Source organism: Phyllobates terribilis, unplaced genomic scaffold, assembly GCF_046119375.1.
Source record: "Phyllobates terribilis strain yellow unplaced genomic scaffold, ASM4611937v1 Scaffold_2__4_contigs__length_985480577, whole genome shotgun sequence".
Taxonomy (NCBI): domain Eukaryota; kingdom Metazoa; phylum Chordata; class Amphibia; order Anura; family Dendrobatidae; genus Phyllobates; species Phyllobates terribilis.
Genome location: NW_027362762.1, coordinates 960,411,668 through 960,436,235, shown reverse-complemented (window position 1 = coordinate 960,436,235; position 24,568 = coordinate 960,411,668). Strand labels below are relative to the sequence as shown.

Below are 24,568 nucleotides of genomic sequence, written 5' to 3'. Positions count from 1 at the left end.
TTCCTTTTAATACACAATTTTGTATGAATCCATGTGTAAGGAGCTCCTCCTAGTGGTGACTGAAGGTAAAAATAATTGTATCGTCTTTCAAAAGCTTTACACAAGGAATCCGGAATTCAGCAGCATTAGAAAAGCCAAATTCCAGTGAAAAATATGAAGCGAATCAGCAGTGAACTCGGGATCTATAGTAGTTGATCTATGCTTTAGATCCTACAGTAGGTTTATAGTAGATTTATAGTCGGTCTTAAATTACTGATCCATCGACAGACTAATATTGGTGAATTATAAAATTATACAGAGGATCAAAAGAACCTAAATCCATTAACCTGTTCTAGGGCATCAGAGAAATTGTTATAGTACATCTTGTATGCTTTAGATCTTATAGTAGATCTATAGTAGATTTGGATCCTATACTAGATCTATTATTACTCGTCCATGTTTTAGATCCTTTGGTAGAGTTATACCAGGTCTTTTTTGGATCTATAGCAGGTCTACAATATGTCCTGTATACTTTAGATCTTTTGGTAGATCTATAGTAAATCTTTTCCTTTACAGTATATCTAAAGTATGTATTTTATGCTTTGGATGTGTAGTAGATCTACAGCAGACCTGCAATAGGTCTTTTATGCTTTACATCTTTTGGTTTTATAGATGATCTAAAGTAGGTCTATTAGATCTTTTATGTTTTGGATATATAGTAGATCTGTAGCAGATCTTTTATGCTTTGGATCTATAGTAGATTTGTGGCAGATCATTTATGCTTTGAATCTATAGTAGATCTGTAGTAGATCTTTTATGCTTTGGATCTATAGTAAATCTGTAGTAGGTTTTTAATGTTTTGGATCTATAGTAGATCTGTAGCAGATCGTTTATGCTTTGGATCTATAGTTGATCTGTAGCAGATCATTTATGCTTTGGATCTATAGTAGATCTGTAGCAGATCTTTTATACTTTGGATCTATTGGAGATCTGAAGCAGATATTTTATACTTTGGATCTAGAGTAGATCTGTAGCAGATCTTTTATACTTTGGATCTATTGGAGATCTGAAGCAGATATTTTATACTTTGGATCTAGAGTAGATCTGTAGCAGATCTTTTATGCTTTGGATCTATAGTAGATCTGTAGATTTTTTATATTTTTGATCTATAGTTGATCTGTAGTAGATTTTTTATGCTTTGGATCTATAATAGATCTGTAGTAGTTATTTTACGCTTTGGCTCTATAGTAGATCTGTAGTAGATCTTTTATGCTTTGGATCTATAATAGATCTGTAGTAGTTATTTTACGCTTTGGCTCTATAGTAGATCTGTAGTAGATCTTTTATGTTTTGGATCTATAGTAGATGTGTAGCAGATCTTTTATGATTTGGATCTATAGTAGATCTGTAGTAGATCTTTTTTGCTTTGGATCTATAGTAGATCTATAGCAGATCTTTTATGCTTTGGATCTAGAGTAGATCTGTAGCAGATCTTTTATGCTTTGGATCTATAGTAGATCTGTAGATTTTTTATATTTTTGATCTATAGTTGATCTGTAGCAGCTCTTTTATGCTTTGGATCTATAGTAGGTCTGTAGATCTTTTATGCTTTTGATCTATAGTAGATCTATAGTAGGTCTTTTATGCTTTCAATCTTTTGGTAGATCCATAGTAGGTCCGTTATGCTTTGGATGATGACCCAGGCGTTGTCTCTAGTCTATACACATCATACTGACCTGCGGCAGGGATAGGTTTTGTGGCTATGACACGTTCTGGGGAAAAAAAGAAATAATAAACAAAGGCAACAAAAATAAAAGGAGACAAGACAAGGGATCGGTGTACAAGACGCCCAGCGGCAACGTAAGCCTTAGTCATGGGGAAAACGTTACTTACCTCCAGAGCGGGCGCTGGGCGGACACTGCCAGAGGGATAGGGTTCTCTGTTATCTACCGGGGAGCATTTCATGGAAACCAACAAGTAACTATCGTAGACATTTATGTTTCAGCCCTCGAGTGGGTGTTTAAAAATGTAAAACACATACTTCAATATTTGTAATGCTTTGTCCCTATGATAACACTTCCCGCTCTTTTGTCACAGAGACATTTGGCTTCACAACAATTAAATCCCTGATTTTGTTTTAATGCCCTTGTTGCTAGCAAAAGGTTTCCAGAGCAAAGAAGTGTTGTCATGGGGATTTTTAATCTGTGGCATCACGGGAATAAAATAAAAAAAAAACACATCTACATTGGATTTCTGCTGCACTTGATAGAAGAAAAGTGCAGCATGGAGCCATTAAAGTGGCGGACTCTGCGACGGAGCCCCAAATCCTCTATTGTAAGGAAAAAGGAAGTTTGTTACGTTTTGGGTGTTTTGTTTTTTACATTCAAGGCCTGTGTTTGCTGTCAGTGAATGGAGCAGGCGGTGAATGGAGCAGGCGGTGAATGGTGCAGGCGGTGAATGGTGCAGGCGGTGAATGGTGCAGGCGGTGAATGGTGCAGGCGGTGAATGGTGCTGTCAGTGAATGGAGCAGGCGGTGAATGGAACAGGCGGTGAATGGTGCAGGCGGTGAATGGTGCAGGCGGTGAATGGTGCAGGCGGTGAACGGTGCAGGCGGTGAATGGAGCAGGCGGTGAATGGTGCAGGCGGTGAATGGTGCAGGCGGTGAATGGAGAAGGCGGTGAATGGAGCAGGCGGTGAATGGTGCAGGCGGTGAATGGAGAAGGCGGTGAATGGAGCAGGCGGTGAATGGAGAAGGCGGTGAATGGAGCAGGCGGTGAATGGTGCAGGCGGTGAATGGTGCAGGCGGTGAATGGAGAAGGCGGTGAATGGTGCAGGCGGTGAATGGAGAAGGCGGTGAATGGAGCAGGCGGTGAATGGTGCAGGCGGTGAATGGAGAAGGCGGTGAATGGAGCAGGCGGTGAATGGTGCAGGCGGTGAATGGTGCAGGCGGTGAATGGAGAAGGCGGTGAATGGAGCAGGCGGTGAATGGTGCAGGCGGTGAATGGAGAAGGCGGTGAATGGTGCAGGCGGTGAATGGAGAAGGCGGTGAATGGAGCAGGCGGTGAATGGAGCAGGCGGTGAATGGTGCAGGCGGTGAATGGTGCAGGCGGTGAATGGTGCAGGCGGTGAATGGTGCAGGCACCTGCGGGTTTGTTACAATACTTTGTGGACTCCAGCCTGATACAATGTATTGTAGATGGTAAAATGTAACAAAGTATCAGGCAGGAGGGAGACTTATGCTGCTGAAATATTTGCTTCATAGAGAATTGTCTAGGTTAGATACAATTGTAACAAACCCTCAAAGTGCAGACCATTAAGTGGATCCCTGTTTCCAGCCTCCGCATGCAGATTGCTTGCTTGCAGTGAAAGTGAACTGAGTTCTTGAATTCAACCACAAACTATAGCGGAAAGTTGCAGAACTATTTATTACTCATTGATTAAAATTAATTTATATTAAACCAATAAAATCCCTTTAAAAACATCAATGATAACTGTGAGATAGATCATGGCTGCAGAAACGATGGGTCTGCGCTCCCCTATTTCCATGATTAATAGGAAGTGTAACTCTCACCATTTACCTGCACCTTATAAATGAAACTCATTGTCCCTCAAAATGCATAAGTTGTTTCACTTGTGGGAGCAGTAGTTTGTACTCCAGAGCTGCTCTTCCTTCTGTATCTCAGAACAGGAAGGTAAAGCCATAGGCAGCCATTTTTGAGGCTATGGCTATGTATTCATGCAGCATTTTTTCTGCAGCCAAAACCTGCTCCCTTGGCAGGAAAACCGCCCCATTCTTCAGGGTTTTTCTTCAGGGCTTCCTTTAGGTAATTATAAGGCACAACATTACAAACACCTGATACAATATGGCACAACATGCTAAATACTGTTTTAATAAAAAAGTTTTCGAACAAATAATAATTAGAGGTTCCCTAAATAATAAAATGAAGGCACAATTATTACTCATATAATAAAAAGTATGTGCTCATTGTGTGACCTGTGATGGGACTCACATTTATGTATTTCGCTCCTCTAGCTTTACATGCAGCCTCTGGGCATTGGGTATAATATCCAGATAAACAAATTCATAGAGAAAGTACAAAAGCAGAAAGGACGGGGGTGAAATAGACAAAATGTTGTGGTCGGGAGAAATTTATTTTGACATTGCACCTAATGTCGATACATTGCTGTCATAATCTCTATCCTCCCTGCATGTCTCCATATATAGATCATCAATAAGTGATCCGTATAAAAGGACATTCAAGAAAGGTGCTTTCTTGAATGTCCTATTTCAGTTGGATTTATGTTCAAATTCACATATTCAGCTAAAATGTATTGCGGTGCAGAGACTCTCCAGGTCCCTGCACTGGGATACACGCCGCGGGTAAATCAGACGCCGGTAGCTGATGTCGATGTGCTAGTCACGGGCGGTGCATAGAAGTGACATTATGCGTTGCCCGTCGCTTGCACTCTGAAGACATTTGCTGTCTTCTGCGCCACTTATAGAAGAAGACGTCACATGTCTTGGGAGCAGAGGAATGTAAGAAGAATTGTTTTTTTTTTACATTTGTTGGAGAAGAACAAAGAACAGGGACATTATTATTGGAAGAATCACAGGATGGAGGACATTATACCAGGAAGGAGCTCAGGATGGAGGACATTATACCAGGAAGGAGCTCAGGATGGAGGACATTATACTAGGAAAGTGATACATTATACCAGGAAGGGGCCCATGATGGAGGACATTATACCAGGAAGGAGCCTAGGATGGAGGACATTATACCAGGAAAGTGAGACATTATACCAGGAGGTGGCCCAGGATGGAGGACAATATACCAGGAAGGGGCCCATGATGGAGGACAATATACCAGGAAGGGGCCCATGATGGAGGACATTATACCAAGAAGGGGCTCAGGATGGAGGACATTATACCAGGAAGGGGCCCATGATGGAGGACATTATACCATGATGGGGGACATTATACCAGGAAAGGGAGACATTATACCAGGAATGAGCCTAGGATGGAGAACATTATACCAGGAAGAAACCCAGTATGGGGGTAATTAATACTAAAAGGGGCCAAGAATTGGAGATATTACACCAGAAAGGGGCCGAGGATGGGGTACATTATACTTGGAAGGGGTCAGGATGGGGGACATTATAAGACAAAGGGGCCAGGGTGGTGGACATTATTACATAAAGGGGCGAGGATGGGGACATTGTTACAAGAATAGGCCAAGATAGAGGAAATTATCCCTGGAAGGGGCCAGGATGGGGGACATTGTTACAGGGAAGGGCGAGGATGAAGGACATTATTATAGGCAGGGGACCACTATGGTGGACTGTGAAGTCATTAATGATGTCAATGGCTTCAGTGGCAATAGACTGAGTGCACAAGCAGCATCACCTGCATCCAAGAAAGCAGAGATCAATGTGATTGTTGTTTGCAGGCATTTTCCTGCCTAATCCCGCTGGTAGATGAGACGGGTGGTAAGGGGTTAACACATACATCCATAATCTTTTAAAGCTTTACATTTACTTAAGTCCTTCCTCGGTTCTTGACGTCAATAAGCCACAAGATATAATTATCCGCACAGTTCATTGATTTACAAGATTTTTAACCCAGCAAAATACATATTCAGTGAAAAAGCAAATGGAGATTATAACATTAATGCCGTCCGTAATAGGCAGCCGTAATATAATCCTTCTATAGAGTGCAGTGGATATAGGTCACTGTATAATAGAATAACATACGGCTCAGAGCTGCCCAGATGGCAGCTCTCAGGTCCCGGTCTGCCCCGACCCCCATATAATGGCATTTGTATTAAGCCTCCAAGCTGTAGGCACAGGCCGCTGTAACAGAGATGTGCGGCATTCACAAAGATTAGATCAATATCATTTATAGGGTTACATCCATATTTTGGGGGCAGGTGAACGGTCTTCTGACAACTGAGCTGCAGCATCAAAATTGACCACTAGGTGGCGATGCAGCCCAATAGAAATCTCCCACATGTTGGCAAGAGCAGACCTGCACAAGGTGCACATAGACTGCCCTACATACGCTGCCCTACTACTTCATGATTTATTATGCATAGGCAAGGTTTGCAGATACGTGTAGTGCACATCCTCTATGAAACCTACAGTGTGGGATACATTGCAGATGTGTCATGGTAGAAACTGTGCTTTTGTATTTTATAAATCATAATATTTACACTATAAGACTAATATGTAGACCCAGTGATATTATAGGGGTACTGTATGGCACTGTTATGTCAGAAGCGTATGGCACTATTATATTAATGCTCTGTACTTGGAGACTGCTATTGGATTGCAATATGTGTAGCACTGAGTTTTATGGCACCGTGTGGCACTATTACGGTGGCACTTTGTAACACATTTATGTTTCTCTGTCTCTTTTGTGCTGTTATGAAGGCACGGCTCGCCACTGTACCGTCTACCAGGAATTCACTGTATGGCGCTCCTTTTTCCTTTTAACTGTATAGGAGCATAATAGAATATATGAGGTTTTTGTGTTCACTATATGGCATCGTTATGTTTTCACTAAAAGGCAGAATTATGTTTTCATAGAATCATAGAATCATAGAATCATAGAATGGTAGAGTTGGAGGAGACCTCCAGAGTCATCTGGTCCAACCCCCGGCTCAAAGCAGGATTCACTAAATCATCTCAGACAGATGTCTGTCCAGCCTCTGTTTGAAGACGTCCATTGAAGGGGAACTCACCACCTCTCGTGGCAGCCTGTTCCACTCATTAATCACCCTAACTGTCAAAAAGTTTTTTCTAATATCTAATCTGTGTCTCCTCCCATTTAGTTTCATCCCATTGCTTCTAGTCTTTCCTTGTGCAAATGAGAATAAAGATGATCCTTCTACAATGTGACAGCCCTTGACATATTTGTAGACAGCTATTAAGTCTCCTCTCAGTCTTCTTTTTTGCAAGTTAAACATTCCCAAATCCTGCAACCGTTCCTCATAGGACATGGTTTGCAGACCAGTCACCATTCTGGTCGCTCTTCTCTGAACTTGCTCCAGTTTGTCGATGTCTTTTTTAAAATGTGGTGCCCAAAACTGTACACAGTATTCCAGATGAGGTCTGACCAAAGAGGAGTAAAGACCGATAATGACTTCACGTGATCTAGACTGTATGCTTCTGTTAATACATCCCAGAATTGTATTTGCCTTTTTTGCTGCTGCATCACACTGTTGACTCATGTTCAGTCTATGATCTATTAGTATACCTAAGTCTTTTTCACATGTACTGTTGCTTAGCTCTATTCCTCCCATTCTGTATATGCTTTTTTCATTTTTATTGCCCAGATGTAGTACTTTGCATTTTTCCCTGTTAAAAACCATTCTGTTGGTTGCTGCCCACTGCTCCAGTTTATTTAGGTCTTTTTGAATCCTCTCTCTCTCTTCTCTAGTATTAGCTATCCCTCCTAGCTTTGTGTCATCAGCAAATTTAATCAGTTTACCCTCAATTCCTTCATCTAAATCATTGATAAAGATGTTGAACAATACAGGTCCCAGGATGGAGCCCTGTGGTACCATTTTCACTGTACAGGAGCATTATGTGCTAGGAAAGCTGTCCTAAATTTAATAACTGGTCCCCTTTAAGAAAAAGAAAAAAAAAATCACTAAACATTATAATTATATTTTCCATTTTTTATATAGGTTTTCTAACCCTAATCAGGGTTAGGATTAATGTTAGGGTTAAAGGGAATATGTCACTGGGTTTTTGGCCACCTATACTAAGAGCAGTATGATGTAGAGGCAGAGACCCTGATTCCAGCGATGTCTCACTTATTAGGCTGCTTAGTGTAGGTTTTATAAAATCATTGTTTTATCAGCAGGAGATTATCATTAGAGGACTAGTCATCCTGCTGACAGCTAGTCAAGCATATTCATGAGCTCTGTATAGCCCCGCCCCCACCACTGATTGGCAGATTTGTGTGTGCGCCGTACATGGTCAGAAAGCTGCCAATCAGTGCTGTGGGCGGGGTTATATGGAACTCGGCATTCAGAGAATTGGTAGATGTGCAGCAGATAAAACAGTGAATTTATCAAAATGACAGTAAGCACACAAGTGACAAATCGCTGGATTTAGAGTCTCTGCCCCTATATTGTGCTGCTCTCAAATGCGGTAACAAAAACCTGGTGACAGATTCCATTTAAGGCTAGAGATAGAGTGAGTGTCAGGGCTAAGACTAGTGATAGAGTTAGGGCTACGATTAGGGTGAGTGTTAGAGCTAGAACTAGTGGTAGAGTTAAGATTAGGATTAGGGTTAATGTTAGGGCTAGAACTAGCGTTAGGGTTAGGATGAGTGTTATGGCTAGGACTACTGTTAGGGTTAGCGGTAGGGTTTGGGTGAGTGTTAGGGCTAAAGCTAGGGTTAGAGTGAGTGTTAGGGCTAGGACTACTGTTATGGTTAAGGCTAACGTTAGGGTGAGTGTTAGGACTAGGACTAGTGTTAGGGATAAGACTAGAGTTGGGGTGAGTTTTAGGCCTAGGATTACTGTTAGGGTTAAGGATAGAGTTAGGATGAGGGTTAGGGTTTGGACTATTGTTAGGGTTACGATTAGAGTTAATGTGAGTGTTATAGCTAGGACTACTGTTAGACTTAAGGCTAGGGTTTGGGTTAGTGTTAGGGCTAAGGCTAGGGTTAGGGTGAGTGTTAGGAATAAGGCTAGGGTCAGGGTGAGTGTTATGGCTAGGACTACTGTTCGGATTAAGGCTAGGGTTAGGGTGAGTGTTAGGAATAAGGCTAGGGTTAGGGTGAGTCATGTTATGGCTAGGACTACTGTTAGGGTTAAGGCTAGGGTTAGGGTGAGTGTTAGGAATAAGGCTAGGGTTAGGGTGAGTGTTATGGCTAGGACTACTGTTAGAGCTAAGGCTAGTGTTTGGGTGAGTGTTAGGGTTAAGGTTAGGGTTAGGGTGAGTGTTAGGGCTAGGGCTACTGTTAGGGTTAAGGCTAGTGTTTGGGTGAGTGTTAGGGCTAGGATAACTGTTAGGCTAAGTGCCCACGATGCAGAAATGCTGCATATTTTTTCCGCTTCTCCCTGGCAGGAAAAATGCATGCGGATTTTACATGCGTTTTTCCTGCCAGGTAGAAGTGTTTGTCAAGCGTCTTTGCATGCATTTCTGCATGCGGGTTGACAAGCGATTTTAGCATCACTTGGAAAGTGCTTGACAGCTTGGTCACACTATATAAATCCATGCAACCGGCAACCAGCAACAGGCATATATCGTGTGACCAAGTAATAAGAGAAAAGAATAAGAACGGTAAAAAATAAAAAATAAAGATTATACTTACTTTCCGATGGCCCCCGGTGTTTTCTCCGCTCCGTTTGGTCTGTTGTATGGGTCGTGGTGATGTGAAAGGACCTGCGATGACGTCATTGAGTCATGTGACAGGTCACGCGCCCGCCGACGTCAGCGGTCACATGACCTGTCACATGACTAAATTACATCATGGCAGGTCCTCACACCACCGCAAGCCGTACAAGAGACCGGACGCTTCGCTGAGGAGACCAGAAGCCATCGGAAGGTGAGTATAATCTTTATTTTTTATTTTAAATTCTTTTTTTTACAGGTACTATGGTATCCGGCTCTGGAGGAGAGTCTCCTCTTCTCCAGACCCGGGTACCATCCGCACATAGAAATGCATATTATCCGTGTGTGCAAATGTGCTGACACGGATATTATGTGATTCAATGCAAGTCAATGGCGGCAATTACGCTGCGTGTCCGCAAAATTAATGGACATGCTGCGTATTTTTCCGCAATGATAATCCGCAGCGGAAATTTCCGCAGCATGTAACAGCACATGCGGATTATCATTGGGGACCATGGGGCACGGATTACCAAGCATTTTTTAAGCGTTTTTGCTGCGGAAATTCCGCTGCAAAAATGCTTGAAAAATGCATAGTGGGCACGCAGCCTCAGGGCTAAGGCTAGTGCTTGGGTGAGTGTTAGGGCTAAGGTTAGGGTTAGGGTGAGTGTTAGGGCTAGGATAGCTGTTAGGGCTAAGGCTAGTGTTTGGGTGAGTGTTAGGGCTAGGATAATTGTTAGAGCTAAGGCTAGTGTTTGGGTGAGTGTTAGGGCTATGGTTACGGTGAGTGTTAGGGCTAGGATAATTGTTAGAGCTAAGGCTAGTGTTTGGGTGAGTGTTAGGGCTAAGGTTAGGGTTAGGGTGAGTGTTAGGGCTAGGATAACTGTTAGGGCTAAGGCTAGTTTTTGGGTGAGTGTTAGGGCTAGGGTTAGCGTTAGGGTGAGTGTTAGGGCTAGGACTACTGTTAGGGTTAAGGTTAGGGTGAGTGTTAGGGTTAAGGTTAGGGTTAGGGTGAGTGTTAATACTAGGATAACTGTTAGGGCTAAGGCTAGTTTTTGGGTGAGTGTTAGGGCTAGGTTTAGCGTTAGGGTGAGTGTTAGGGCTAGGACTACTGTTAGGGTTAAGGCTAGGGTTAGGGTGAGTGTTAGGGCTAGGACCAGTGTTAGGGGGTCTAGGGAAATAAAATAGTTGAAAAAAATCAAACCCTAAAAAATACAACATTGTCTAATGTTATATTTTTTAAATTTTCTGTCAAATTTCAGCAAAAAGTGGAAACATCTAGAAGGTCAAATTCCAAACTATAATTACATCAGTATTTTCTGAAAATACAATACATGTGCTTGGGGGATTGGGGGTTCAGTACTGGATAAGTGTAAAGGCCTTAGGGGGTACGAACAATTCACAGGTTAGAGGGTGCCAGATGTTTCCCTTGTCCTGGGTGCTAGGTGATATTATTTGAGCAGTAATATGGCGGCATTATTCTCCATGTGATCATGGGGGTCTCTTTGCATGTTGTGCCCAGGGTTCTCTGCAGACTATGACTTGGCTGTGATAGAGCTGTCTAATAGGGGTTTTGGAGTCGTAGTGAACGGGTTGTGCTGGCAGATTTGTATGTATGAGACCACCACGACACTGGTGGACACAGACAGAAGAGGGTCCCTGTGCAAGAACAATACATGGGCCGTTTGCAGTCCAATAACTGATCATAATGCGCAATTCCACCTGTTTTGGGGATGGTAGTGGCCCTCCTCACCTCTAGGGTCTCTGCGGATGCACATGCTGCACCAATGATCTGTCACCACAGTATTTGTATCCCTGATAGTCAGCCGCACACGCTCCCCCCAGAACCGCGGCTCACTGTTAGGTAAGATTCCTCTTCCGCTTAATACATAATCCGCTTCACATAAAGATGCTTCCCGGGACCGGCGCTCCGAAGCGTCTTCCTCCTCCTTAACCTAATGACATGCTGCCACTTATTAAAAGCTGCAAAGCACTCAGCGCATTAAACTCAATTGCACTTTTAAGCATCGGACAAGTTATAGAGACATTTAAAAGCTTCTCAAACATTTAGGGCTTTCCAAAAAAAAAAAATCCGATGTCACGGAGCGTCGGTGCAGCCGTCCGCATCATGCATATTTAATAACCCCGCAAGATACATTATTTATGACTCCGATAAACAACTGTATCTTTAAATCTCCGGAGAGCGGCATTATTTTATTCATCACACTTGGCGGAACTTATTGTTCTACGGAAATTGTATTCACCAAATGTATCGAGCGAGTGTCATTTATTTATAGGGAACTGTATTTACTGCTTGCTATGTTACACGCATTAGGTATCGTATAGTAGAATTACATTATACAGAATGTTATTAATCCAGCGTCCAATAAATCAGAAACTCTGATAATACAGCACAAAATACTGCGTATTCGTATTAATATGTATTAATATGTGTATTGTTATGCTCACTATAGAGGTACAGGCTGGTGTATATATACAACGGGTGGAATAAATACTGAAAACATCACCAATTTTCTAAGTAAATATATTTCTATATACTTACTATTTCTATATTGCTATTGATGCCTCCTATGGATGGAGAAACTAGTCGCAGGCATTGCTCAGGTGTGATTTTGGCCCATTCTTCCACACAAACACTCGTCACATTCTGAAGCTTCCGTAGCTTCTTCTATGAACTCTGAGCTTTAGTTCCTTCCATACATTTTCTATCGGATTCAGATCCAGTGATCGGCTCGGTCATTCTAGCAGCTTTATTTTCTTTCTCTAAAACCAATTGAGAGTTTCCTTGGCTGTGTTTCTGGGATTAGTGTCTTGCTGAAAAGTCTACCCTCATTTCATCTTCATCATCCTGGAAGATGGCAGCAGACATTTATCCATTCATCCTGCCATCAATTATATGAAGTATTATGCCAGTGCTGCATGCTGAAAAATAGCTCCATACCATGATGTTCCCACCTACATAATTCACTATTGGTATGGTGTTTTGGGGTGATATGCAGTGCCTTTTGGCCTCCAAACATGGTGTGTATTATGGCATCCAAAGAGTTCAATTATGGTCTCATCTGACCAGACTATATTCTCACAGTATTTCACAGGCTTGTCTGAATGTTGTTGAGCAAACTTTAGATGAGTTTGAACATGCTTTTTGTTCAGCAATGGAGTCTTGCATGTTGCGTGTGCATACAGGCCATGGAGGTTGTGTGGTGAGCGTGCATACAGGCCATGGAGGTTGTGTGGTGAGCGTGGATACAGGCCATGGAGGTTGTGTGGTGAGCGTGCATACAGGCCATGGAGGTTGTGTGGTGAGCATGCATACAGGCCATGGAGGTTGTGTGGTGAGCGTCCATACAGGCCATGGAGGTTGTGTGGTGAGCATGCATACAGGCCATGGAGGTTGTGTGGTGAGCGTGCATACAGGCCATGGAGGTTGTGTGGTGAGTGTGCATACAGGTCATGGAGGTTGTGTGGTGAGCGTGCATACAGGCCATGGAGGTTGTGTGGTGAGCATGCATACAGGCCATGGAGGTTGTGTGGTGAGCGTGCATACAGGCCATGGAGGTTGTGTGGTGAGTGTGCATACAGGTCATGGAGGTTGTGTTGTGAGTGTGCATACAGGCCATGGAGGATGTGTGGTGAGCATGCATACAGGCCATGGAGGTTGTGTGGTGAGCGTGCATACAGGCCATGGAGGTTGTGTGGTGAGCGTGCATACAGGCCATGGAGGTTGAGTGCATTACATGCAGCTTTCTTTGAAACAATTGTACCTGCTGATTCCAGGTCTTTCTGTAGCTCTCCATAGGTGGTCATTGGCTCCTGGACAACTCTTCTGATAATTTTTTCTATCTGAATTCTTTTGGGGAGTCCCTGCTTGTGGCCTGTTTATGGTGAAATTATGTTATTTCCACTTCTGGATTATGGCCCCAGCAGCACTCACTGGAACCTTCAGTAGTTTATAAATTCTCTTGTAACCAATGCCATCAGGATGTTTTACAACAATAAGGCTGCGAAGGTCTTGAGACAGCTCACTGGTTTTACCCATCATGAGATGTTTCTTGTGTGGCCCCTTGGTAATGAGAAACCTTTTTACAGACCATCAGTAGAACCGGCTGATATTAATTGTCACTAAGTGTCAGGATTGCGCTCTAATTACTGATAGATCTCAGCCGGTGTCAGGACTTTCCGGGGTTTTTTGCTCCTCTTTTTCTTCATGTGTTCAATACTTTTTCCCTGTCATTCCTTATTGTTACACATAATTTATGGACATCTATGGTGATTTCTTGGCCTGTGTGTATTGGATGGGTTGTTACCAACATCTGATGAGAATTTCATGTCAATAGCACCTTTACAAATACATTTACTTAGAAAATTGGTGACGTGTTTAATACTTAATTCACTTGCTATATATGTATATATGTGCACTTTTATACTCAGTATATAGGTATAGGCTGGTGTGTAAATGTATACTGTATACAGTACAGACCAAAAGTTTGGACACACCTTCTCATTTAATGATTTTTCTGTATTTTCATGACTTTGAAAATTGTACATTCACACTGAAGGCATCAAAACTATGAATTAACACATGTGGAATTATATACTTAACAAAATAGTGTGAAACAACTGAAAATATGTCTTATATTCTAGGTTCTTCAAAGTAGCCACCTTTTGCTTTGATGACTGCTTTGCACACTCTTGGCATTCTCTTGATGAGCTTCAAGAGGTAGTCACCGGAAATGGTTTTCACTTCACAGGTGTGCCCTGTCAGGTTTAATAAGTGGGATTTCTTGCCTTATAAATGGGGTTGGGACCATCAGTTGTGTTGTGCAGAAGTCTGGTGGATACACAGCTGATAGTCCTACTGAATAGACTGTTAGAATTTGTATTATTATGGCAAGAAAAAAGCAGCTAAGTAAAGAAAAATGAGTGGCCATCATTACTTTAAGAAATGAAGGTCAGTCAGTCTGAAAAATTGAACAAACTTTGAATGTGTCCCCAAGTGCAGTTGCAAAAACCATCAAGCGCTACAAAGAAACTGGCTCACATGAGGACCGCCCCAGGAAAGGAAGACCAAGAGTCACCTCTGCTTCTGAGGATAAGTTAATCCGAGTCACCAGCCTCAGAAATCGCAGGTTAACAGCAGCTCAGATTAGAGAGCAGGTCAATGCCACACAGAGTTCTAGCAGCAGACACATCTCTTCAACAACTGTTAAGAGTAGACTTTGTGCAGCAGGCCTTCATGGTAAAATAGCTGCTAGGAAACCACTGCTAAGGACAGGCAACAAGCAGAAGAGACTTGTTTGGGCTAAAGAACACAAGGAATGGACATTAGACCAGTGGAAATCTGTGCTTTGGTCTGATGAGTCCAAATTTGAGATCTTTGGTTCCAACCACCGTGTCTTTGTGCGACGCAGAAAAGGTGAACGGATGGACTCTACATGCCTGGTTCCCACCATGAAGCATGGAGGAGGAGGTGTGATGGTGTGGGGGTGCTTTGCTGGTGACACTGTTGGGGATTTATTCAAAATTGAAGGCATACTGAACCAGCATGGCTACCACAGCATCTTGCAGCGGCATGCTATTCCATCCGGTTTGCGTTTAGTTGGACCATCATTTATTTTTCAACAGGACAATGACCCCAAACACACCTCCAGGCTGTGTAAGGGCTATTTGACCAAGAAGGAGAGTGATGGGGGGCTACGCCAGATGACCTGGCCTCCACAGTCACCAGACCTGAACCCAATCGAGATGGTTTGTGGTGAGCTGGACCGCAGAGTGAAGGCAAAAGGGCCAACAAGTGCTAAGCATCTCTGGGAACTCCTTCAAGATTGTAGGAAGACCATTTCCGGTGACTACCTCTTGAAGCTCATCAAGAGAATGCCAAGAGTGTGCAAAGCAGTCATCAAAGCAAAAGGTGGCTACTTTGAAGAACCTAGAATATAAGACATATTTTCAGTTGTTTCACACTTTTTTGTTAAGTATATAATTCCACATGTGTTAATTCATAGTTTTGATGCCTTCAGTGTGAATGTACAATTTTCATAGTTATGAAAATACAGAAAAATCTTTAAATAAGAAGGTGTGTCCAAACTTTTGGTCGGTACTGTATATATATGTATGTGTACTCTTATACTCAGTATACAGCTACAGGCTGGTGTATGTATATATATATATATATATATACTCTTATACTCACTGTAGAGGAATAGGCTGGTGTATGTGTGCATATATATATATATATATATATATATATATATATATATATATGTACTCTTATACTCACTGTAGAGGAATAGGCTGGTGTATGTGTATATATATATATATATATATATATATATATATATATATATATATATACTCTTATACTCAATGTAGAGGAATAGGCTGGTGTATGTGTATATATATATATACTCTTATACTCACTGTAGAGGAATAGGCTGGTGTATGTGTATATATATATGTACTCTTATACTCACTGTAGAGGAATAGGCTGGTGTTGGTGACCCCCAGCTTATTGGTGGCCACACAGGTGTAGTTTCCATAGTGCTCCTCAGTGACATTTGCAACCACCAGAGTGGATCGATTTCCCATACTCTTGATCTCCAGACCTTGTGCGCTGTTTATCCTGGAAAGACATAGATTAAAGTGACATTGTATTCATGGTCAGCCATTAAAGGCCAAACATTTTATCCCTTCCTGTCTGGATATAGCATTGATCATAGTGACATGACTGGTGTGCCTATGACAACACTTCCTGTCCTTTTCTTTCAGGCTACTTGTAGTTGTGATGGGTGAGGCTGGCATCAGCTGTTTGTACGCTCTCATGTGACAAAATGACAGCGGGCTCTCTGTGTATACCACCCCACCATGATAACATAAGCAATGTTTCCATAGACAGCTAGGGGAGTTTGGCCATTGCCCAACTACCGCCAAATCGCAAAATCTGCAGACACGCGACTTGTAACTTCAATCAATGAATTTCATAATAGTTTTGTATTTGTTTTTTTATAATTCCTGCACGTTTAAAAAAAAATCTAGAAAAAACTGATTCTTAACATACTAACAAACATTGAAATAGCAAATGATGTGACATGATGTGACATTTGTAATCCTTGTCCATGTGAAATCTGCCAAAAATGCCAATCTGGATGCCAGTTTGCAGGCACGGATGGTGACACCGCTGCCCGGTTACTCCTTTTCCAGCTTCAGGAATCAGGATTGTGCTGTTACATTATTATTGTGCAATTGTTACAATAACGTGGAACATATGGTGTAATATTTACCCCTTGTATCTAGTGATCTATGATTAGCAGGAGGCCTTTACCTTGTGTCATCCTTGTACCACTCAAAGTCCGGCTTGGGCTCTGCCGCGGCCTCGCAGCGCAGGTACGCCTGCTTGCCTGTGATGGCCTCAATGCTCTTGGACTCGGTTATCATAGGAGGGTCTATAAAAAAACAAATGCTGTTTAGCCCAAAGGAGATACCAGCGAGAATTATGTATCATAGAAAAGTGCAGGTGGAGCGGAAAAAGTCCTGCAAAGTATCATCAGAAAAGCAAGAAGGAGCTCAATTTATAGCTTTTATTTGCAACTTTTACACATAAACTTTTCAGAAGAAATTCTTGCCTTTTAAAGAAATCTGAATGTGAAAGTGAGTGCAGCTCTGGAGTATAATACAGGATGTAACTCAGGATCAGTAATGTAATGTATGTACACAGTGACTGCACCAGCAGAATAGTGAGTGCAGCTCTGGAGTATAATACAGGATGTAACTCAGGATCAGTAATGTAATGTATGTACACAGTGACTGCACCAGCAGAATAGTGAGTGCAGCTCTGGAGTATAATACAGGATGTAACTCAGGATCAGTAATGTAATGTATGTACACAGTGACTGCACCAGCAGAATAGTGAGTGCAGCTCTGGAGTATAATACAGGAGGTAACTCAGGATCAGTAATGTAATGTATGTACAGAGTGAATGCACCAGCAGAATAGTGAGTGCAGCTCTGGAGTATAATACAGGATATAACTCAGGATCAGTAATGTAATGTATGTACACAGTGACTGCACCAGCAGAATAGTGAGTGCAGCTCTGGAGTATAATACAGGATACAACTCAGGATCAGTAATGTAATGTATGTACACAGTGACTGCACCAGCAGAATAGTGAGTGCAGCTCTGGAGTATAAAACAGGATATAACTCAGGATCAGTAATGTAATGTATGTACACAGCGACTGTACCAGCAGAATAGTGAGTGCAGCTCTGGAGTATAATACAGGATGTAACTCAGGATCAGTAATGTAATATATGTACACAGTGACTGCACCAGCAGAATAGTGAGTGCAGCTCTGGAGTATAATACAGGATATAACTCAGGATCAGTAATGTAATGTATGTACACAGTGACTGCACCAGCAGAATAGTGAGTGCAGCTCTGGAGTATAATACAGGATATAACTCAGGATCAGTAATGTAATGTATGTACACAGCGACTGTACCAGCAGAATAGTGAGTGCAGCTCTGGAGTATAATACAGGATGTAACTCAGGATCAGTAATGTAATGTATGTACACAGTGACTGCACCAGCAGAATAGTGAGTGCAGCTCTGGAGTATAATACAGGATGTAACTCAGGATCAGTACAGGATCAGTAATGTAATGTATGTACACAGTGACTACACCAGCAGAATAGTGAGTGCAGCTCTGGAGTATAATACAGGATGTAACTCAGGATCAGTAATGTAATGTATGTACACAGTGACTGCACCAGTGGGATAAGTAATGTATATATGACTTTTGCATGATAATTGTACAAATAAAACATATATAAGAATAAATAATTCAGTACAAATGATGAGAATTGTAATTTGTACATTCCGCAGATTACTAAATACATAATGGATGAGCAGCACTGACCCCCAGGACAATAATGGCATTATTCTCTCGCTTTCGCTGGTCGTTTACCACTTTTACCAATAAGTTCTGGGTCTAAAATTGGAAAATAAATTTCTTGATTTTCCACAGTTATAAACTTTTCTATAAAATATCCAGCACTGTTCGGCATCTTATTCCAGAGCACAGCTGGGAAATACATTAGTTATCCGGCTTTCAGGAACCGTCCAACTGTGCGATGCGACATATCTCTGTAGTGACTGGCAATCCTGACAGGTACAAGAACGGCATGACGCGCGTGCGATGGAGCACAGGATCACTGCAGAAATCTGCATCATGGCTGATACATGTGCTGTAATGTGTGTCCAGTACAATAAAAGACACCATAACTGAATGCAGAGACCTCATTATACTTAACGGGGTCCTTCAGGTGTCATTTGCATTCGCCATATAACAGATTAATTACTTTTTTTTGTTCGTTGAATTGTAGGTTCACAATGTAGTCTCCCTTCCTACAATGCAATTCATCAATAATATGCAGACACTGAACAAGCAGTGAATCTACTGTCACTGCCGCATCAGATTCATTGGAAAGTCCACGTATCCCCATGTACAGTGATGTCTCGGTATGATGTATCCTCATGTACAGTGATGTCTCGGTATGATGTATCCTCATGTACAGTGATGTCTCGGTATGATGTATCCCCGTGTACAGTGATGTCTCGGTATGATGTATCCTCATGTACAGTGATGTCTCGGTATGATGTATCCCCATGTAGAGTGATGTCTCGGTATGATGTATACTCATGTACAGTGATGTCTAGGTATGATGTATCCCCATGTACAGTGATGTCTCGGTATGATGTATCCCCATGTACAGGGATGTCTCGGTATGATGTATCCCCATGTACAGGGATGTCTCGGTATGATGTATCTCCATGTACAGTGATGTCTCGGTATGATGTATCGTCATGTACAGTGATGTCTCGGTATGATGTATCCTCATGTACAGTGATGTCTCGGTATGATGTATCCCCATGTACAGTGATGTCTCGGTATGATGTATCCCCATGTACAGGGATGTCTCGGTATGATGTATCCTCATGTACAGTGATGTCTCGGTATGATGTATCCCCATGTACAGTGATGTCTCGGTATGATGTATCCTCATGTACAGTGATGTCTCGGTATGATGTATCCCCATGTACAGTGATGTCTCGGTATGATGTATCCCCATGTACAGTGATGTCTCGGTATGATGTATCCTCATGTACAGTGATGTCTCGGTATGATGTATCTCCATGTACAGTGATGTCTCGGTATGATGTATCCCCATGTACAGTGATGTCTCGGTATGATGTATCCCCATGTACAGGGATGTCTCGGTATGATGTATCCCCATGTACAGTGATGTCTCGGTATGATGTATCCCCATGTACAGTGATGTCTCGGTATGATGTATCCTCATGTACAGTGATGTCTCGGTATGATGTATCCTCATGTACAGTGATGTCTCGGTATGATGTATCCTTATGTACAGTGATGTCTCGGTATGATGTATCCCCATGTACAGTGATGTCTTGGTATGATGTATCCTCATGTACAGTGATGTCTCGGTATGATGTATCATCATGTACAGTGATGTCTCGGTATGATGTATCGTCATGTACAGTGATGTCTCGGTATGATGTATCCTCATGTACAGTGATGTCTCGGTATGATGTATCCCCATGTACAGTGATGTCTCGGTATGATGTATCCCCATGTACAGGGATGTCTCGGTATGATGTATCCTCATGTACAGTGATGTCTCGGTATGATGTATCCCCATGTACAGTGATGTCTCGGTATGATGTATCCTCATGTACAGTGATGTCTCGGTATGATGTATCCCCATGTACAGTGATGTCTCGGTATGATGTATCCCCATGTACAGTGATGTCTCGGTATGATGTATCCTCATGTACAGTGATGTCTCGGTATGATGTATCTCCATGTACAGTGATGTCTCGGTATGACGTATCGTCATGTACAGTGATGTCTCGGTATGATGTATCCTCATATACAGTGATGTCTCGGTATGATGTATCCTCATGTACAGTGATGTCTCGGTATGATGTGTCCTCATGTACAGGGATGTCTCGGTATGATGTATCCCCATGTACAGTGATGTCTCGGTATGATGTATCTCCATGTACAGTGATGTCTCGGTATGATGTATCTCCATGTACAGACATGTCTCGGTATGATGTATCCTCATGTACAGTGATGTCTCGGTATGATGTATCCTCATGTACAGTGATGTCTCGGTATGATGTATCCTCATGTACAGTGATGTCTCGGTATGATGTATCCTCATGTACAGTGATGTCTCGGTATGATGTATCCCCATGTAGAGTGATGTCTTGGTATGATGTATACTCATGTACAGTGATGTCTCGGTATGATGTATCCTCATGTACAGTGATGTCTCGGTATGATGTATCCTCATGTGCAGTGATGTCTCGGTATGATGTATCCCCATGTGCAGTGATGTCTCGGTATGATGTATCTCCATGTACAGTGATGTCTCGCTATGATGTATCCCCATGTACAGTGATGTCTCAGTATGATGTATCCCCATGTACAGTGATGTCTCGGTATGATGTATCCTCATGTGCAGTGATGTCTCGGTATGATGTATCCCCCTGTACAGTGATGTCTCGGTATGATGTATCCCCATGTACAGTGATGTCTCGGTATGATGTATCCTCATGTACAGTGATGTCTCGGTATGATGTATCCTCATGTACAGTGATGTCTCGGTATGATGTGTCCCCATGTACAGTGATGTCTCGGTATGATGTATCCTCATGTACAGTGATGTCTCGGTATGATGTATCCTTATGTACAGTGATGTCTCGGTATGATGTATCCCCATGTACAGTGATGTCTTGGTATGATGTATCCTCATGTACAGTGATGTCTCGGTATGATGTATCATCATGTACAGTGATGTCTCGGTATGATGTGTCCTCATGTACAGTGATGTCTCGGTATGATGTATCCTCATGTACAGTGATGTCTCGGTATGATGTATCCTCATGTACAGTGATGTCTCGGTATGATGTATCATCATGTACAGTGATGTCTCGGTATGATGTATCCTCATGTATAGTGATGTCTCGGTATGATGTATCCTCATGTACAGTGATGTCTCGGTATGATGTATCTCCATGTACAGTGATGTCTCGGTATGATGTATCCTCATGTACAGTGATGTCTCGGTATGATGTATCCTCATGTACAGTGATGTCTCGGTATGATGTATCATCATGTACAGTGATGTCTCGGTATGATGTATCATCATGTACAGTGATGTCTCGGTATGATGTATCCCCATGTACAGTGATGTCTCGGTATGATGTATCCTCATGTACAGTGATGTCTCGGTATGATGTATCCCCATGTACAGTGATGTCTCGGTATGATGTATCCTCATGTACAGTGATGTCTCGGTATGATGTATCCTCATGTACAGTGATGTCTCGGTATGATGTATCCCCATGTACAGTGATGTCTCGGTATGATGTATCCTCATGTATAGTGATGTCTCGGTATGATGTATCCCCATGTACAGTGATGACTCGGTATGATGTATCCTCATGTACAGTGATGTCTCGGTATGATGTATCCCATGTACAGTGATGTCTCGGTATGATGTATCCCATGTACAGTGATGTCTCGGTATGATGTATCCCATGTACAGTGATGTCTCGGTATGATGTATCCTCATGTACAGTGATGTCTCGGTATGATGTATCCCCATGTACAGTGATGTCTCGGTATGATGTATCCTCATGTACAGTGATGTCTCGGTATGATGTATCCCCATGTACAGTGATGTCTCGGTATGATGTATCCTCATGTACAGTGATGTCTCGGTATGATGTATCCCCATGTACAGTGATGTCTCGGTATGATGTATCCTCATGTGCAGTGATGTCTCGGTATGATGTATCCCCATGTACAGTGATGTCTCGGTATGATGTATCATCATGTACAGTGATGTCTCGGTATGATGTATCCCCATGTACAGTGATGTCTCGGTATGATGTATCCTCATGTACAGTGATGTCTCGGTATGATGTATCCTCATGTACAGTGATGTCTCGGTATGATGTATCCCCATGTACAGTGATGTCTCGGTATGATGTATCCTCATGTACAGTGATGTCTCGGTATGATGTATCCCCATGTACAGTGATGTCTCGGTATGATGTATCCTCATGTACAGTGATGTCTCGGTATGATGTATCCTCATGTACAGTGATGTCTCGGTATGATGTATCCTCATGTGCAGTGATGTCTCGGTATGATGTATCCCCATGTACAGTGATGTCCCGGTATGATGTATCCCATGTACAGTGATGTCTCGGTATGATGTATCCTCATGTACAGTGATGTCTCGGTATGATGTATCCTCATGTACAGTGATGTCTCGGTATGATGTATCCCCATGTACAGTGATGTCTCGGTATGATGTGTCCTCATGTACAGTGATGTCTCGGTATGATGTATCCTCATGTACAGTGATGTCTCGGTATGATGTATCCTCATGTACAGTGATGTCTCGGTATGATGTATCTCCATGTACAGGGATGTCTCGGTATGATGTATCCCATGTACAGTGATGTCTCGGTATGATGTATCCTCATGTACAGTGATGTCTCGGTATGATGTATCCCCATGTACAGTGATGTCCCGGTATGATGTATCCTCATGTACAGTGATGTCTCGGTATGATGTATCCTCATGTACAGTGATGTCTCGGTATGATGTATCCTCATGTACAGTGATGTCTCGGTATGATGTATCATCATGAACAGTGATGTCTCGGTATGATGTATCCTCATGTACAGTGATGTCTCGGTATGATGTATCCCCATGTACAGTGATGTCTCGGTATGATGTATCATCATGTACAGTGATGTCTCGGTATGATGTATCATCATGTACAGTGATGTCTCGGTATAATGTATCCTCATGTACAGTGATGTCTCGGTATGATGTATCCTCATGTACAGTGATGTCTCGGTATGATGTATCCCCATGTACAGTGATGTCTCGGTATGATGTATCCTCATGTACAGTGATGTCTCGGTATGATGTATCCCCATGTACAGTGATGTCCCGGTATGATGTATCCTCATGTACAGTGATGTCTCGGTATGATGTATCCTCATGTACAGTGATGTCTCGGTATGATGTATCATCATGAACAGTGATGTCTCGGTATGATGTATCCTCATGTACAGTGATGTCTCGGTATGATGTATCATCATGAACAGTGATGTCTCGTTATGATGTATCCTCATGTACAGTGATGTCTCGGTATGATGTATCCCCATGTACAGTGATGTCTCGGTATGATGTATCCTCATGTACAGTGATGTCTCGGTATGATGTATCCCCATGTACAGTGATGTCTCGGTATGATGTATCCTCATGTACAGTGATGTCTCGGTATGATGTATCCTCATGTACAGTGATGTCTCGGTATGATGTATCCCATGTACAGTGATGTCTCGGTATGATGTATCCCATGTACAGTGATGTCTCGGTATGATGTATCCTCATGTACAGTGATGTCTCGGTATGATGTATCCTCATGTACAGTGATGTCCCGGTATGATGTATCCCATGTACAGTGATGTCTCGGTATGATGTATCCTCATGTACAGTGATGTCTCGGTATGATGTATCCCATGTACAGTGATGTCTCGGTATGATGTATCCCATGTACAGTGATGTCTCGGTATGATGTATCCTCATGTACAGTGATGTCTCGGTATGATGTATCCTCATGTACAGTGATATCTCGGTATGATGTATCCTCATGTACAGTGATGTCTCGGTATGATGTATCCCCATGTACAGTGATGTCTCGGTATGATGTGTCCTCATGTACAGTGATGTCTCGGTATGATGTGTCCTCATGTACAGTGATGTCTCGGTATGATGTATCCTCATGTACAGTGATGTCTCGGTATGATTTATCCTCATGTACAGTGATGTCTCGGTATGATGTATCCTCATGTACAGTGATGTCTCGGTATGATGTATCCCCATGTACAGTGATGTCTCGGTATGATGTATCCCCATGTACAGTGATGTCTCGGTATGATGTATCCTCATGTACAGTGATGTCTCGGTATGATGTATCCTCGTGTACAGTGATGTCTCGGTATGATGTATCCTCATGTACAGTGATGTTTCGGTATGATGTATCCTCATGTACAGTGATGTCTCGGTATGATGTATCCTCATGTACAGTGATGCCTCGGTATGAT

The 24,568-nt window shown here is 42.4% G+C and overlaps 1 protein-coding gene across 2 annotated transcripts in view; it reads right to left on the bottom strand.

Moving 5' to 3' along the window:
* LSAMP (limbic system associated membrane protein) overlaps positions 1–24,568 on the bottom strand; it is a 1,076,006-nt gene that overhangs the window by 50,541 nt on the left and 1,000,897 nt on the right. Inside the window, exons 5-7 of one of the 2 annotated variants that reach the window (XM_073668587.1) lie at positions 16,667–16,787; positions 15,819–15,967; positions 1,716–1,751 (exon numbers count right to left, since the gene is read on the bottom strand). In XM_073668587.1, the coding sequence (XP_073524688.1) occupies positions 1,716–1,751; positions 15,819–15,967; positions 16,667–16,787 (306 nt within the window). The remainder of the gene's footprint in view (positions 1–1,715; positions 1,752–15,818; positions 15,968–16,666; positions 16,788–24,568) is intronic. The other variant, XM_073668588.1, reaches the window with a different exon arrangement.